This window comes from Fringilla coelebs (assembly GCF_963513975.1).
Source record: "Fringilla coelebs genome assembly, chromosome: 6".
NCBI lineage: Eukaryota > Metazoa > Chordata > Aves > Passeriformes > Fringillidae > Fringilla > Fringilla coelebs.
In genome coordinates, this window is record NC_140034.1 from 25577635 (window position 1) to 25593952 (window position 16318).

At 39.8% G+C, this 16318-nt stretch overlaps 1 protein-coding gene across 2 annotated transcripts in view; it reads left to right on the forward strand.

Moving 5' to 3' along the window:
- BAZ1A (bromodomain adjacent to zinc finger domain 1A) overlaps window positions 1-13325 on the forward strand; it is a 65592-nt gene extending 52267 nt beyond the window's left edge. For both annotated transcript variants that reach the window (XM_084208549.1, XM_084208550.1), the window contains exons 22-27: window positions 6212-6459; window positions 6567-6790; window positions 8079-8548; window positions 9588-9730; window positions 11766-11853; window positions 12392-13325. In XM_084208549.1, the coding sequence (XP_084064675.1) occupies window positions 6212-6459; window positions 6567-6790; window positions 8079-8548; window positions 9588-9730; window positions 11766-11853; window positions 12392-12582 (1364 nt within the window). In that variant the 3' untranslated portion in view covers window positions 12583-13325. The remainder of the gene's footprint in view (window positions 1-6211; window positions 6460-6566; window positions 6791-8078; window positions 8549-9587; window positions 9731-11765; window positions 11854-12391) is intronic.
- The last annotated feature ends 2993 nt before the right edge of the window (window positions 13326-16318 follow it).

Below are 16318 nucleotides of genomic sequence, written 5' to 3' on the forward strand. Positions count from 1 at the left end.
GCAGACTCTGCTGTACTATTTGAAGATAAAAATGCAGGTTTTGCTGTGTTAACACAAGATGTTAATGCCCTGTTGGTGCAGTTGATCTGAAGTTTTTTCCGCATCTTGGCTGTTCCTGCATGGAGCCTGCTGTCTGGGTATCAGTTGCCACTGAAGATGGCTTTGAGCTAGATTTGTGCCAGAGACTGACACGTGGGCATGGATTCCCTTCCACAAGCTTTAGATATCGGTGTGATGACCTCTAGAAGAGGGAAGTGCAGCAAATGATTGAGATGAAAGGGGAGAGCACAGGAATAGTTGAAACCGCAGCTGTTTAAAAGCTTTACTTGGCTGAGTGTTTGGTCAACTCAAATATGTCTGCACTTTCCAAGCCAGGCATGATACAGCTTATTTCCTGCTATATGACTAGATTGCAACCTGTGCAACAGTTCATTGACAGTGCCTCTAGCATTTGTCCTACTTTTCATGTACCAGATGTACATACATTGTGCATTATATGCCTCCATTTCCATACAAGGTCTGTGAGTATTTTGCTGACAGCCCCTTGCTGACTGTTGTAAGTTTACTATTCTCCTCAGGGAAAAACATCGTTACTAGCAGGCTGTAGCCATTGATTGTGCATCCTGAGTTAGAGGAAAAAGACTAAAAGAAGAAAAGTGCCCCAGAAGTATTGGAGAGCAAGTTTTTTAGCAGTCTTCTGACTTCATTTTGGTGGTTTCAGCTCTGCCATAATCTTATGTTGGTTCATGGTTTTGCCTTAGCTTTGGAATGATAGTGGGTTGGCTCTTTTTTTTTTTTTAACTTGGAAATCCTGTTCTCTTAGGTGTTTTATGCTGAGTGACAAAGGGAGTATATAAGGAGAGCAAATAGATGTGTTTTGCATGTCTTAAATCTCTGATGTTTGTTTACTGTAATGTGCCCGTGCATCTCTTCTGCTGTGAAAAATGCTCCTGCTCTAAGATTACAGTAATGTATAGAATAACCTACATTGCTGAGGAGCAGGAAGGATCCCAGGTGTCCTCTGGTCTGGCTTGCTGCCCTCATCATTAAGTGACAGTGTCAGGTTCCCGCTTGCTTTTTGGTGCCAAATGTCTCATGTTTTCTGTTGCATAATGGGCCGCTTTTAGCAGGAGGTGAATCTGAATGAAGGCAAGATTGTATATGTACAACAGACATAGAAAAGTTCTCTATTTAGCTTGACAAGGAGGTGCTTGTAGTGCTTTTAATGAAAAGTGGACACTTGTTTTTCAGGACTGCTATATGCTCAGAGCTGTGATGCATTTTTCCCTGACCCCTCTAGAGTGTGACCAACAGTTTTCTGATGATAGAAATTAACTCTAAGTTTTGTAACCACTGGGGTTTAGTTTGAGGAGTTTTTCGTTTTGTTTGACTGTTCTTACATTGATTACTGTGTCTCTGCACTCATTTGTTTTGGTTTTTTTTCCTTACAGGAGGGATTTTTTTTTTTGATAGTTGTTCCAGTTATGTAAGGGAACCTCCCCTAGACAAAATGCCTTGCATATCTGTTTCTCATGTTAAATCTGATAATCCCAACTTTTTTTGCTGATTGAGTTACCATTGAAGTAAAAATATTGGAAGTCAAGCAAGTGCTGGGAGTTCAGTTTTGGTAGCAGTATAGGGGAACACTTGCAGTAAATAGAGTGCCCCTTGCATTTCTGCTTTAAACCATACTGAAAATGCTCTTTGTCACTATTTCAGTTCTTGCTTTCACTGCAGAGTTCCTTTGCCCTCTCTATCCCTCCCTTTACTCTGCTCTGCTCCTATTAGGGAATGAACCATACTTAACAATTTTTAGTTTTCATTTGTGGCTGCTAGTCCTAAGGCCAGCACACTGAAATTCCCTGCAGTCACTGGCAGGTTTGTGCTGGTGGCCTCCAGGGTGCAGAGCAGACAAAGGGACCCAGCACAGCAATAAAAGGACCAGCTGCTCCTCTCGGCTCTGTTTTTGTTTGAGGCTCTATCAGGCTGCCAAGAGCCTTGCTGGTGATTCTGATAGGTTTAGAGTTGAGGTGCATACCAAATGTTCAAGTGGAAGAGCAAGAAAAGACTGACAGAGAAGATAGCGATGTGAAAGGAGGTCTGGAAACCCCAGAAATGGCCCCTTCAGCCTCACAGAGCTGCTAGATGCCCACTAATCTTCTGTTGTCTGGTGATCAAATGTAACATGATTTAAATTGTATGCATTTCTTAATTATGAACTGTCTTTTTGAAATCTTTTCATTAAATATTACTATGAAAATTTTGTTTTTCTTCCTTCAGTGTAGCCCAAGGTAATGTTACAGGAGACTCATGGAAAGGAGAGAGTACAGTTTTCCAGTACATTATTTTCCTGCAAAATTTTCAGAGTTAAGATGTTAAAAAGCCGCCTTCTTTTTTGAATAGTTGAAGGAAACTCTGAAGTCCTGCTTCTCAGGAAAAAATTGTTTGAGAAGGAAGAAATACAAGCAGTTTTTATTATGAATTCTGCTTCATTTTTGATATAAATTTACTCTTCCTTGCATTTAAAAATACTTTGCAGTGCAGTAATAGGTCTCATCATTCCTTTTACAGACATGTGAAAGTTGAGGTATAAAATGATAAAGTGATTTGGTTGCCCTGGAGTTCAGTGAGGTATCCACAAAAAACTCTACCTTCTGCACTAGTTCAGGACTTCAGTCATTTAAGCATCCTTCAGCTTTCCATGCAAAAAGTTGGATTCTAACTCATGGGGAGCACCTTTGAGACTGATGGAGGGAACCATTTGCCTGCTTTGTAACTTGTGCCCATGCGCTTCTTGCATGACAAAAAACAAAAAAACAATTTTTTTTTGTTCCTTTTTGCTTGTCTTTATTCAATTCCTTTCTTTTTAGATTTTATCTTTGTTTCCTGTACTCCCAAAGCTGTTTCCTTTCCTATTTATAATTGTCCTCATAATAGCATCAGACATCTTCCAACAGTGTCCTGGAATATGATAGGTATATACACATACTTTTTTCTTATGCTTTCATTACTTCCCTGCAGAGTTTCATGAGCAGAGGCAGCAAAGGTGGAAATGGGCTTTTTTATGATACAGAATTTTTGTTTACTCTTCAGAGAAGACAGTCAAAGAAGGTGCCTTGTAATTGGAGCAGATGAGGTTGACCATGGCTCTTCCTTCCTGAGAGGTTAATTTAATCATTTTAATTCTTGAGAACACACCTGCACAAAAACATCCAAAATACATAGTTTCAAATGGACACATGAACTAATTCTCTTGGTCCTTGAGAACTGTGTCTGTGACCTTGCTACATTTTTTGAGCTGTGAGGAGGTTTGTGGTAGCACAGACCAAACAAATTGTTTGCTGAGAGAGAAACTTGTGGTTAGTATCTGCTCCTGTGGCCATTTGCACCAGATGGACAGAAAGGTAAGGCAGGGTAGGATTCAGAGCTTTTAGTTCAAGCATTCTGTTTGTAGTGGGAGTCAGAGTAAACACTGGCATGTGCAATTCTTCCATGCACAGTACTCCCTTACCCTTCAGTGTCTGCACATATTGAGAACCACTGTTCACTGTTCAAGTCATGTTTTTAGACTACACATTTATGGAATATAAAAATTAATTTAAAAAATAATCTGCCATGCTTCAAAGAGGTATTTGAAATAACTCTATGAATTTAATGTTAGGTAATGCAGAAGATGATGAAAGGCACCACTGGGGGTATAAAAGGAGGAAGAGAGTGAAAGACAAGACTAGTCAGAGAGATGGTAAATTTTAAATGTTACTTGTATTGCTAAGAATTAGAAAGCATTGAATATTTTATCAGGTTTTCTTTTCTTATTGGTTTTTATTAAGTAATTTGTAGCCAGTTCTTTACATGGAAGGTATTGAAGCCAAAGGTTTAAGCACGAAACAAATAGAGCTCAAATATTTAAAACTAAGAAAAAGGTTTCTGCAACCAGAAATAAAGAACTGTATTTTTTTTTCACTCTGGGACCAAAATCTGCCTGTTCACATAATCCTGGGGGTTTTTTTCCCCCTTTCTTTTAATGTCCCCATTTTTTTCTGAAACTTCACAGCATTGTGCAACTGCATATCCTTTCTAGAAAAACTAAAATAGAAAACCCTTCCCTGAACTCAATTAGCTATTGATAGATGAGTGCATAGATCTGTCAAATGACTTCATTTGCATTGTAGCAAGGCTTGGAGGACTTAGCTGACAGAAGGGTATCCCACTGCGCAGTGTAGAGCTGCTCAGACACAAAGAAAGAGGCCATTTCTCCCTCTGAGTTAACAATATAAATGAGAAAGATGATGGATGGAAGAAAGAAGTGTTATTCTTATTTTACAAATTGGGATCTGAAACAGTGAGTGGTGTTTGGCTTGTTTCAGCAGCAGGACATGCTGAAGCAGGTTGTGGTCAGTAATTTTCATCTCTACTTGCTCTGCAAATTCACAGTTGCAGTATATTTGTTATGAGATGAACTATATTGGTAAGCCAATCCAGGCTGAAAATAACCTCCAAATAAAAGTAATAATGCTCAAGCTGTTATTGTTAGCCAAAGAAAAGCTTGCCAGACTATATATATGCTTAAGATAAACTGTCTTTAAGAGTAAGAGTTACAGTACAAATCTGATTTAAGTGGTTTTAATTTTTTCTTACTGAATTAAAAAGAATACATGGAGATACACTGCAGTACTGTGAAAAGGACCTTGTCTACTGTCTTCAGAAGACTGAATTTAATACAGGAAGCCTAAGGTCTAAATAATAGGAAATGTTAGGAAATACAGGTTTGCAGTTCAGGAGTGGCTGTATTTTATTTATGAAGCTGTGTTGCCTGTTTATCCTCTGCCTTCTCCCATCACTTCTCTTGTGCTGCTGGCTGCTAATGCAAATGTATGCAAGATTAGACAAATCCTGGCAGCCAGTTGATGAGAAGGCAGAAGGGTCTTGCCAAGAGAGCAATTAGTCTCATTTTTGTTCTTTCATTTTGTTTGGTAGTAGATATTTTCCCTTCCTATTCCTGGGAATAAATCATTTGGCAGACAGGTGCATCACAAGCCATTCATGTGCCCGCTGTCAGTAGTCCAGCAGGCAGGGTGGCATTATATACTGGAGTGCATCATTAATCAACTGAGATCACATAGTAGTGGCTGGACTATCACTTTTAGAAGGGAAGTCTGCAGACATCTCCATACCCAAAGCACTTGTTGTATGGTCTCTCCTGTCTTCAAACCCTCTTACTTTAAAATGCAAGAAATAACTTTCGGCTTCAATAAAGAAATCAGCTTTCTGCTCAGCAGCAGCCGTGCAGGGTGTCATGTATACCTTCTATTTTCTCTCTGGTTCTCAAACAGCCTGTTTGCTTCTCTAGTTCCCAGCTGCCCACTCCCATTCAGTACTGTCCCCCTCATTATTCAGTGTGTGTGTTTGTGTGGCTGCTTCCCTGGCCTGGATTGCAAACCAAAACTATTTGAAAATACCATTTAATTTCTCACCTCTGTTCCCTTCCCTGTTTTGACTTAATTAGGCACTCAGGTGTTACTTGGTTTGACACTTGATGTGCACCACAGGTCCCTCCTGTGTGTTACATTGGTTAAAAGGTATTAAGGAAACAGTTACATTTCATCCAGGTCAGTCACCCAGCCTGGTCAGCGACACAGAGATGCAGTGCTTGTGAAGGCAGAGTGCAGGGCAGGAATGAAGGCAGTGAGGCATGGGCAGAGGGCTGAAAGGGTCTCAGGTAGACTGTACTGGAGCAAGTGTGGGTGAAAAGTGCCTTTTAAGCTGTTCTTTGCCAGTGAAGTTTCAGGTACTTTCTTTAAATGTTTTGGGATTTCAAGATGTAAATACAAAGGAAGGTAAATTGGACCTGTGATCATTTTTTCATGATTCGAAGTAATATTTTATACTTTGTAAATTGAATGTAATTAGGTTTTCAGGTTGATATCTGAGTTTATTGTATTATTAATGATGTATGTATGTGCAAGCTCTAAACTGAATAGGTATTGAAGAGTAAAATCCTAAAGCTTCAGCATCTTGGAAACTCTGGAGAATATACTCCAGTACTGAAGATGTAAGACAAAGGTTGAATTATTATCCCACTTTGCTACTTGCTGTCTGACAGTCAGAACTCTTATTCTAGAATAACCTGGATCTTAGAAAAAGAAGTTTGATAATTCTGTGGGGGTTTGTCATTTTTCTTATTTTTTTAAATCCCCTTCTTCAATGGAAGATGCCAGTGATGGTGGACGGTCCTATAAAACAGTTCTGGATCGCTGGAGAGAGTCACTTCTTTCTTCTACCAGCTTGTCCCAAGTCTTCCTTCACCTGTCGACACTGGATCGAAGTGTCATCTGGTCCAAGTCCATCCTCAACGCTCGCTGCAAGGTGTGCCGGAAGAAAGGCGACGCCGAAAGCATGGTGCTGTGTGATGGCTGCGACCGAGGGTATCACACCTACTGCATCAGGCCCAAGCTGAAGGTAGCTCAGGAGAAAGAACTGCTTCCTTTTCACACAGAACTTGAATAGTTCTTACAACGTAATTGCATATTGCTAATGCTTTTTCTCATTTCCCCTTCTGTTACTAGGTTATTCCTGAAGGAGATTGGTTTTGCCCAGAGTGCCGACCAAAACAGCGCTCTAGACGCCTCTCCTCCAGGCAGAGACCTTCTGTGGAAAGTGATGAAGAGGCTGCTGAACAGCTAGAAGGGGAAGAAGACGCAAACTATGATGAGATGGGACAAAGTGAGGAGGAGAATTATGAAGAAGAGCAAGATGAGGAGGATGAATCTCAAGAGGAGGAAGAGATAAGGTAAATTAAGTTGTTAAAATATCACCTTGATCATTATTTGAAGTAGTTATTCACGTAAGTATGTATCTTGAAACTCTAGTTTGAAAAAGAAATTTATTTTTAGAAAATTGGCAGCTTGTTGGAAATCTGGGTCTTACCAAAAGATTTAATACTGACAAAAGCTAGGGCCGCTGGACTGGGGTTCACTTTTCAGGATAAAAATTCCAGCTTTGAATGTATAGGTGAGAGAAGGCCATCAGAGCTTCAGTTCTGTACAGCTGCTGTGTGAATGTGGAGAGAGTTTCAAACAGTAAAGGTTTTCTGGAGAAAACCTGGAGTTATTTTTGTGCACTTTTGAATTTTGGAGGACTAGATGCATACAATGTTAGAACATTAGAGAAAACAATCCATTGGAGGCCACAGGACAGTGGGAAGCCTTGAGAACTAATGCGGTAGCTGTTTAAAAAAGACCAACAAACAAACTAAACCACCCTTACCCCCTGAAAAAGCCCCCCCAAAACCATAACAACCCAAAACAAACAAAACCCAAACAAACAACCCACAAAAATATCTTTGAAAAACAGACAGCCAAAAATCACTATACAATCAACTTAATAATACAAAGTGATAATTTCAATAAAAATTTTATTTGATGCACATGCCAGGAACATAAAAATTGAAGGAAACTTTTCTGATCTCAGAGTATTTTTCTTCTCTTTTTTGTACAGTCTTTTGAATTGACTGAAGCAAGGTTATTTGCAGCTCTGATAGTTGAGATTCAGTAGTTGGAGACATTGTGCATGTCCTCAGGAAATAAATTTATCTCTGGGATCTTGTCTCTTCCCTGTAAAGGAAGGGGAGTCTTGAGCAGTAGTTACAAAACCTGACCAGAGCATAACTCTTTTTATAAACAGCATTTTACACCTGCACTTTATTTATGTGGCTGATAATAATGTTCAGAAACCCTAGTAGTTAACACTTGCTGTGAGAAATAAATGATTTAAAGAAATGGGTAGCTGGTGCTCCAGTTAATGTATTCTTATTGCATAAGCTGCAAAGGTGATCAGAATTCTGAAAATTTCTTTACTCCACATAATGGTATGTACTCCACATAATATTTCACTAAGAGACCCCAGAGGAGTATTTAAGATAATGGTAATTATGGGTAACTGACTGCATCAGGTTGCAAACCAGCTGTTTACCAGTTCAACCTTGAATGGCTGGGCTTTTTAAATGCTGAATTAGAAAACTGAGGGAAAAGAGATGAATGGAATTTTGGAATAAATAAACATAACTGTTCACTTTGTAGCCCATCAAAGCAAGGAAGATCTCAGGTCAAGTTTCCATTAAAAATGAGAGCAGCCAAGCTCAACAATCCATTCTCAAGTCAGAACAGCCAGCGTCAGGCGAGATACGCTTCTCGGAGCCAGCCGATTGAATCTTCATCAAAAATGACCAGAAGAGGTTTAAGAAACATAAAATCAGCCTCCTCAGCAGTGACAAAGCCCACTTTAAGACTTACCAGCCGGACCACTCGCCAGAGCCAAAGTTCCTTACCAGCAGATGTTTTTGTGGAGTTACTCGGTCCTCGAAGGAGACGAAGAGGGCGAAAGAGCGCTGATAGCACACTGGGAAACAGCCCTTCCAACTCTCTTGGGTTTCGAATTGTGGATACTGCAGAGCCTGCTGAACGGCTGAGGAAATTGCCAGTTTCTGCTTCAAAGCTTTCTCTTCCTGTTGCTGAACCCAAGAGAAGAGGCAGAAAACGACAATCTACAGGTTAGAGAAATGTGTTTATCACGGCAAAATCCACATTCTGTTCCCTGCTAAAATACTTGTGTGGTAGAGCATGGAGAGCATGAGGAGTGGTTGAAGGCAGTTTTGCCACTTCCAATGAGACAGTTTTTCTTTCAGTGACAGAAGTGAACCTTAAAATTTTCAGCCATCTGAGATTTATTGTATCCATATTTGAAATTTCATATTTGCACACAATATGCTCTATAATAAGCAGATTGAAAGTTTGGAAATGCCTTAACCCACACAAATGCAAATGTTTACTTGTTGTGGCTTTTATGATTTTATTTTATTAAAGAATTAAACAGTGAAGAACACAGGTAGAGGGAAGGTAGTGAAATTGGAAATATATGCACAGAACAAGAAACTGCTACCAGAAGAAAAATGTTGTCTGCCTGGTATAGGCCTAACAGTGTCCTTGCTTGTTAAGGTAATACTTTGATGGTAAGGAAATATTTGGAAAGATAAATAACTCGTAAAAAGAAAAAGGACCTAATATGAGACTGAAGAGAGTAAAAGAGCTTGCACTCCAGTGTAGCAGCCTTGTATTCTTCACCATTTCTGTCTATCACTATTCAGAATTTCTGAGCTTTTCCTTTAACTACCCTGCTGACTACTCTTGAAAGCAGATAAAACCAGTCTGAATAGAGGTTTTGTGAAAGTAAAAGTGAGGAGGAGGCAGCTTATTCTGGTTTTTCTCTAACAGGGCTTTTCTTCAAGTGTTTAACAAATTGTTTTAAGATTGAAATCAGTGAAAAAAAATCACATCCAAAATTAATGCAATGGAGGAGGCACCCAGCTAAGGCCTGGTACTTAGCGTTTTGTAGGACAAGAGAGACATTTTATAGTAAATGGCAAGACAGGAGTATAGTTAATACTTTAGGCCAAACTACATGCCTTGTGCTTTTAAACTGCAGTTTTAGTATCCCAAAATATTGGTGTTCCAAGCTTTTTTTTTTTTTTTATTTTACTTGTCAGGGTTTAATTTTTATCTGGTGGGGTGTTGGGTTGTTTTTTTTTCCAGAATCATCTCCTCCGATATTGAGCAGGAGAAGTTCAGGACGTCAGGGCGGAGTCCATGAACTCTCAGCTTTCGAACAACTCATAGTGGAGCTGGTGCGGCATGATGACAGCTGGCCTTTCATGAAACTGGTTTCCAAAATCCAGGTAACTGACACAACTCTAGAGGGAGCAGTAATGGCTGAGAGCCCTGCTTGCTGCTGGTAAACCTTGGGAATTTACAGCATGGTGCAAACAGCGGGATAGAGCCAAGCAGTGGGATTCAGGAGGACTCTTGCATTTCAGCTCAGACATTTGGTGTCAGAAATAACTTCTACAATTGATGTGGTATTGGCAAAATTTTAAATACACGTTTCGTTGGGCATTTTAAAATGTGAAGTGCTTAGGTTTGGAAAAACCCAACCAAATAAGTAGAGCACAAGACTGCTAAAGATAAGCTTGTGGTTATTAATTAATTAGTTGAATTAATCTTTCATTTATGCAATGACATTCTGAGAAGAGACCTGTGATAAAAAATAAGATAGAAACAACTTTACGCTGATCTTAACTATAATGCAGTAAAAAGATGATTCTGTAGCTTCATTCTTCATTTTCCTCTTGTTTAAATTTCAAAATACTGGATGATAATGTGTGTACCTAACCCAAAATAAGTGCTGCTCTAGAGGTTGTTACTACAATAAAACTTCCCAAAGCTGCTTTCTGCAGGCTGCAGCTGGCTTGTCCATTGTAAGGCAGTGCTGTACCTCTCTGACCCTGCTAAAGTGCCTGTCCTTTCCAAGCCTCTGGGGCAACTCTGCACAGGCATTCTTGGGGATCTAGAGTTTGGTGTTAAGGGCTCTGCTGAAATTAGCAATGCTAGCTGTTTAATGAAGACCTGAAATGCTGAATTCAGAGTCATGAGTAGTTGGAAGGGTTAATCTATCTGGACAAAGCGAATGATGTACAAATGTGAATGAACAAAGTAAGCATAGAGGTGGAGAGGAATTTTGAATTAAATGGAGATTAGTGACAGCCTAATAAATAGAGTATTGGAATTATGTTGGGAAGGGCAAGAGTCTGGTGAATGCAAGGAAAGATGGAGAATTCAACTTAGTTTTGGTGCTGAAACTAAACTGCTAGAACTCAGTGCATTCTGGTTTGCCTGAATCAATCACTAAGGGATAGTCTCTATGTAGCTGGAAGGAGAAATCCATATCCGACCCAGATTTTCTTCATCATGATAGATATTTTGGTTTAAACTTTTAGCTGCCTTTAAGGCAATGTAAAGGATACATTGAATGGGCAGTGCGCAGCAAGCCAGAAAGAGAAAAATACTTTTCTTTTTAGTAATTACATAAACAGCACTTGTAAAAGAATAGGAATGAAAAAAATACGTCCATTTAATTCTGTTTCTCTAATTCTTCCTTTAGGTTCGTTTGCAGGTTGCACTTGATCTAGAGTAAAATTACAGGCCATAACCAAAAACTTAGTTTTAAAACGTACATGATAGTGCATGTGGGTATCTTGCCTTGGAGGAGGGGAAGTCATGTTTGGATCAGATACCTTTTCTTTTGCTTCCCCCACCCCACTTTGTCAGACAGTCACCCTAGACTTGATGCTTACTGGAATTCAAAATTGGATCCAAAGGGTTAAGCAGTCCTTTTCCTCTCCTGACTCTTGATCCCGTAGTACTTGTGTAGAGTCTACTGCTTGCTGCTCTTCAACACAAGTGAATGGAACCTCTGAATTTTGAATGAACAGTGGTGGAGTCAACATGGTTATTACTCATGATCAAAGAGCTTTTAACATTGTAATATATTGCAGGAAAATAAAAAATCTAAAACATTGAAATAATTTTTGGACTTGACAGATGGGAATAGCTAGAACAGCATAAAGCTTATCTGCTCATGCAATTTTCTTACAGTTGTTCACAGGGCATTTAGGAGTAGATTTATTTATTAAATTACTGGCTAATATTTGTTGCAATCTTCTACTTGAATGATAGAAAAAAAAAAGGCAGCGCCTGAAAACTAGTATTCAGTTCAGGGAATGAAGCTAGTTGTGTAGGACTCCTCTGTTTATTTAAAAGCAAAACATAAATGCTTTTAGCTGATAACTTATTTGCTTTAATGTTTTACATAGGCAGAGTTTAAGCTTCCATTTGTTTGTCCATGAATGTTTTTGTTTGGATTTTTTTTTTTAGGTACCAGACTACTATGATATAATCAAAAAACCTATTGCCTTAAATATAATCCGTGAAAAAGTGAATAAATGTGAATATAAGTTAGCATGTAAGTATTATTTATTGAAAGGGGTATATTGTACCATGTTCTCTCACTTTAAATGCTTGTCCTAAAATAGAACTGTGTTAGATTATTAGAAAGCTGAACTCGTGTTTGCTTTGGGGTTTTGTGGTGTGTTTTGGGTTTTCTAAAAGAGCAGTTGCTAATATTTTCTAAAATAAAATCTGTTGAACATAGTTCCTTTTCTGCTAACATACATGATGGATAGGTAAGAAATGGGCAGCTATGAAACTTCTGGTAATTCTCAAGCCTTTAATATCAAAGAGTGACACTGATGAAATAATTAGAAAAAGGTACTGTTGTTCCTGTCTCTGATTTGTATTTCCTGTATTGATAATCAGAGAAACTGAAGAATGTTGACATGGAACAGCGCCGATACGGGGATAGAAACTTGATACACGTAAAGACATTTTTGTGTTGCAGCTCTGCATAGAATCACTGTACTGATTTATTGGTGTCATACTGGTTTATCAGACTGCTGTCTGATGACTTAAAACATGTTAAATTAATTTATTTTATTCCCTAGCTGAATTCATTGAAGATATTGAGCTGATGTTTTCGAACTGCTTTGAATACAACCCACGTAACACAAGTGAAGCAAAAGCTGGAACTAGACTTCAAGCTTTCTTCCACATTCAGGCTCAAAAGCTTGGACTTCCAATCACATCTGGTAACGTGGACCACACCGCTCCCGCGGCGAAGAAGTCACGAATCTAACCTCTGCCTTCCAAAGGAGTTCTTGAGGGAATTTATTACATTCATTAAAATGGATTGTTAAATTACGCAGTCGTCATGTCTATTTAAAGCAATAACAACTGTTTAACCACCTTGAAGTGTGGCCTGCACTATATTCTCAATATAATATTAAGCACTCAGGAGAATGTAGGAAAGATTACCTTTGCTACAGTTTTATTCAGTGTCTAATAATTTTGATAGATGTACTGGATACAGTACTGGTTTACAGAGGTTTTGTACATTTTTAATACATTCATGTGTCCAGATATCTTCCAGAAGTACTTTGTTTTTTCCTGCACAAAATAACGTTGTTTCATCCTCTAGATTTTGTAGGAGCTGTGGTATTGAGGGCTTTATCAACTCAGAGAAAATCTTCTGCTGTAGCACAGTTGAAGAAACTGTGTGTGTTGTTAAACCTTGTTTGAGCATATCTTCTCAACACTAATGAGTACAACTGCATATCTTTTCAAGTACTGTACCAGTGCTGGCTGGAGGTATTCGGTCTGAGTTTATTAAGTAGATATTTATTTAGCATTCAAAGTAATTTGTGAATTTGTTTTGTATTTATAAAATTTGTACTTGGGGCAAAAAAAAAAAGTCCCATAACTTTTTAAATTTTGGAGGGCGGGGTTTTGTTTGTTTGTTTGTTTTTTCCCCTCTGACTTGATGATCAATCAATAAATACCTTCTTGTGTCCCTGGCAGTTCTTCTAGCAATGAGTAAATTTGCAGGACTGTACTCTTAAATTTCTACATTCAGCTTTGGAAGTGTACAAATAAAATGACACATTTTTTCAAAGTATGTTGAGCTTGGACTTCCTCTTGAGTTGTACTGCTACACCCCCTTCCCATTAACTTCTGAGGACAGTTTGCTGGAGGCAACACAGCAGAATCTGGTTCCAATATGAGTACCCCAGCCAGCACTCTGGGCAGCTGCATCCACTGTCTGGATACCTGGTCTCTGAGGGATGCAAGTGTCCATCAGTATGTCCAGAGTAACGTGAGTAGTCTAAGTTGTATGGATCTTTAATTTAGATCTCTAATGTGTAAAACCTCACAGATTTGTTCAGTTGACCAGCAGCTTCTTTAAAGTATCCTAAGTATGCTTGGTAGTTTTATTTTCAGTACTTATTAATGTAAATTTATTAAGCTCAGTTTGAGTTAATAGGTTTAAATCAGTCCTGCCCCCTTGGAGATACGCCATAATCTGAGAAAAAAGTATGGAGTGGAAGTTTGGGGATAGGAAGGAGCAGTAGGAAAAACTGAAACATGAGGCTTGCTGCTGCTGCAGCATCTTTCCCCCCTGTGTTTTACGCAGCCTGTGTTAAAGGGTTAAAGCCTGAATATGCTCCTAGCAATTACTTGCTATGTAGTTGTGGGCTTTCTTTGGGTGCTGTAGTGCTTACCTTGCCTTAGAGGTGGTGAGAATGGGCATTCTCTTGAGTTCAGGGAATGGATGGCTGTGGATAGGAGACTGATCAGTTCAAAGTGTTGCAGTTGTGGGTTGGGGGTTTTGTAAAATAATTTTTAAAATTTATAAGAATGAGAAGGGGAGGGATGTTGTTCAGAAACGTCTGCTAATACTTCCAAGTTTCTGTGGAAGCTTTCCACAGAAAGCTGTCTGTTCAGAGCTGACATCTCTATCTCAATTTAAGAGACCTTATTTTATTCTCACAAAAGAAATGCTCCCAGTAAAGAATGCTAAATTCTGCAAGGAATATGAGCAGCAGAAGACTTGGTTGCAGGGTGTAAGTTGTATTTGATACCCCTGCATCTGTCCAGTCCTGAGAGGCTGTGAAAGTCCTGCCTAGTAGGTTGCACAAACAGTTGTGCTCATGCTTGTTCACATGAATAATCCCCATTGACTTGTATGTGAATACCTTTTGAGGAGGGGCACAGTGAGCTGAATAAGTCTGTCTGTGGCAGATGTAAGTTAAATAATTTCTGTTCCAATCCTACTCCCAGCTGTTCATTCCTATCACTCTTTTTCCAGGGTTATTTCCTTCAATAGCATCCCCTTAACAATGCAGCTATAATTTTGGGTTTGGATAGAGCAAGTGGGAACAGTCCAACCCAAATCTCTGCTTGTGACAGTGGTGTTTGTATGCTTTGCTCAGCAAAGTTACAGATTTCCCTTTAAGTTTGCAAACCTGAGGCCTGACTTACATACACTGAAGGTGAAATACAAGAGGTAGTATTCTGCTTTAAACAGCTGTGCTTAAAATAGTCCTGTCTGCCATATGTGCAGTTCAGCTCTGACTATCCTTGGCTTTAGTGGTGCTTGTGAGGCATGAACCAAGTCCTCAGAGCAGACTGCCTGATCTGGTACTTTCTTTGAAGCTTTTTCAGACTTCAGCAATGCTTTTTCTTAGCTGTGTCAGGACATCTTTTTTATGGCCTTTGGGAAAAGGGAATTCTCTCTCCGTCCTTGTCTTAGGGGCTGAAATATTCATGCTCCTCATCCATCTTTTCCGAGTAAGATCTGTAAGGGGCTTCAGGAAAAAGTTTTTCACGATGGTGTCAGAATGGAGAGGGTGAACACCTTCATCTTGGAATCAGACTGATGATGCTGTACCAGACTCTTACAGAAAACAGGCAGTAGGCTTAGTTGAGCTTCAAGTGTAGCATCTGTGCTCTAAGCATTTTAACAAGAACAACAGTGAAAGCCTTGCTCTTCTTGGTAGCTCTCATAGATGTTAGCCCTGGCATGTATCTGGATACTGCAGCACCAGCTGCTGTGCAAATTCTGCCCATTTCATTCATGTCATGAGCTGAGTAACTACCCTAGGAAATTTCCTCTGATTTTTTTTTTTTTTTTTTTTTGTGCATAACTCTTCAGTAGCCATGAGACCAGTCCCTTTGGGCTCCCAATCCAAAGGATTCTCTTGTCCAGGAAATACCAGCACTTCCTCAAAGACGGCTTGCTCACCTCCTGGCCACCACAGGCTACCAAAGATGCAGAAGGCCAATCCTTACAGTGACTGCTGGTACTAGAAGCAGCCCTTCCTATCCAAGTAGGATGAGGTCACAAGGAGAAGGCCACTTCAAATGCTGCTGTAGCCTCCTGTGGTGGTTGCAGTCAAGCTGATACTGGCTGTTCAGGTGTCAACACCAGTGTAGCTAGGACTCGTTCTATCAAGTCCCCTTCACCTGTATTAGGAGGCAGGTGCTGACCTTGACTGGCATATCCAGTGTCAGACTCACCTGCTGGAATTCAGATTTCTGGAAGCCTGTAATAATGCTGGAAAGCTTGTGTTGCTTTGGTCTGGCAGCCCCCATGATAGATGTGAGCTAGCACTCTTCTTTGTGAGGGGTTTGAGCTAGGGCCAGTGCCCCAGCACCCACTACTGGATGCCTCTTTTGTGGAGGGGTGAGGTTTTGAGCACTTAAACGTTAGTATTGACAATAAAAAAAGATGATCTTAGCATAATCCTAGCAAATATGGGCATTAGAAACCAGTACGTAGCAGCTGAAAACCAGCCTGAATGTACATATATAGTTGCAGGGAAGCAGACCCTGAACAGCCCCACAGCACTCACTGCAGTCACCAGCTGCCCTACAAGCAGCTGTCCCTGCATCTGTCACAGTGCAGAAGTGAAGAGCCTTCCATGGGCATGTGCAGGGAACAGGTCTCTGGGGACAGCAGACCATGCCAGAGTCCTGCCTGGCACCATGTTTGTGCTGCACTGGTAATCTGGTACTTCAGGATTTAGGAGATT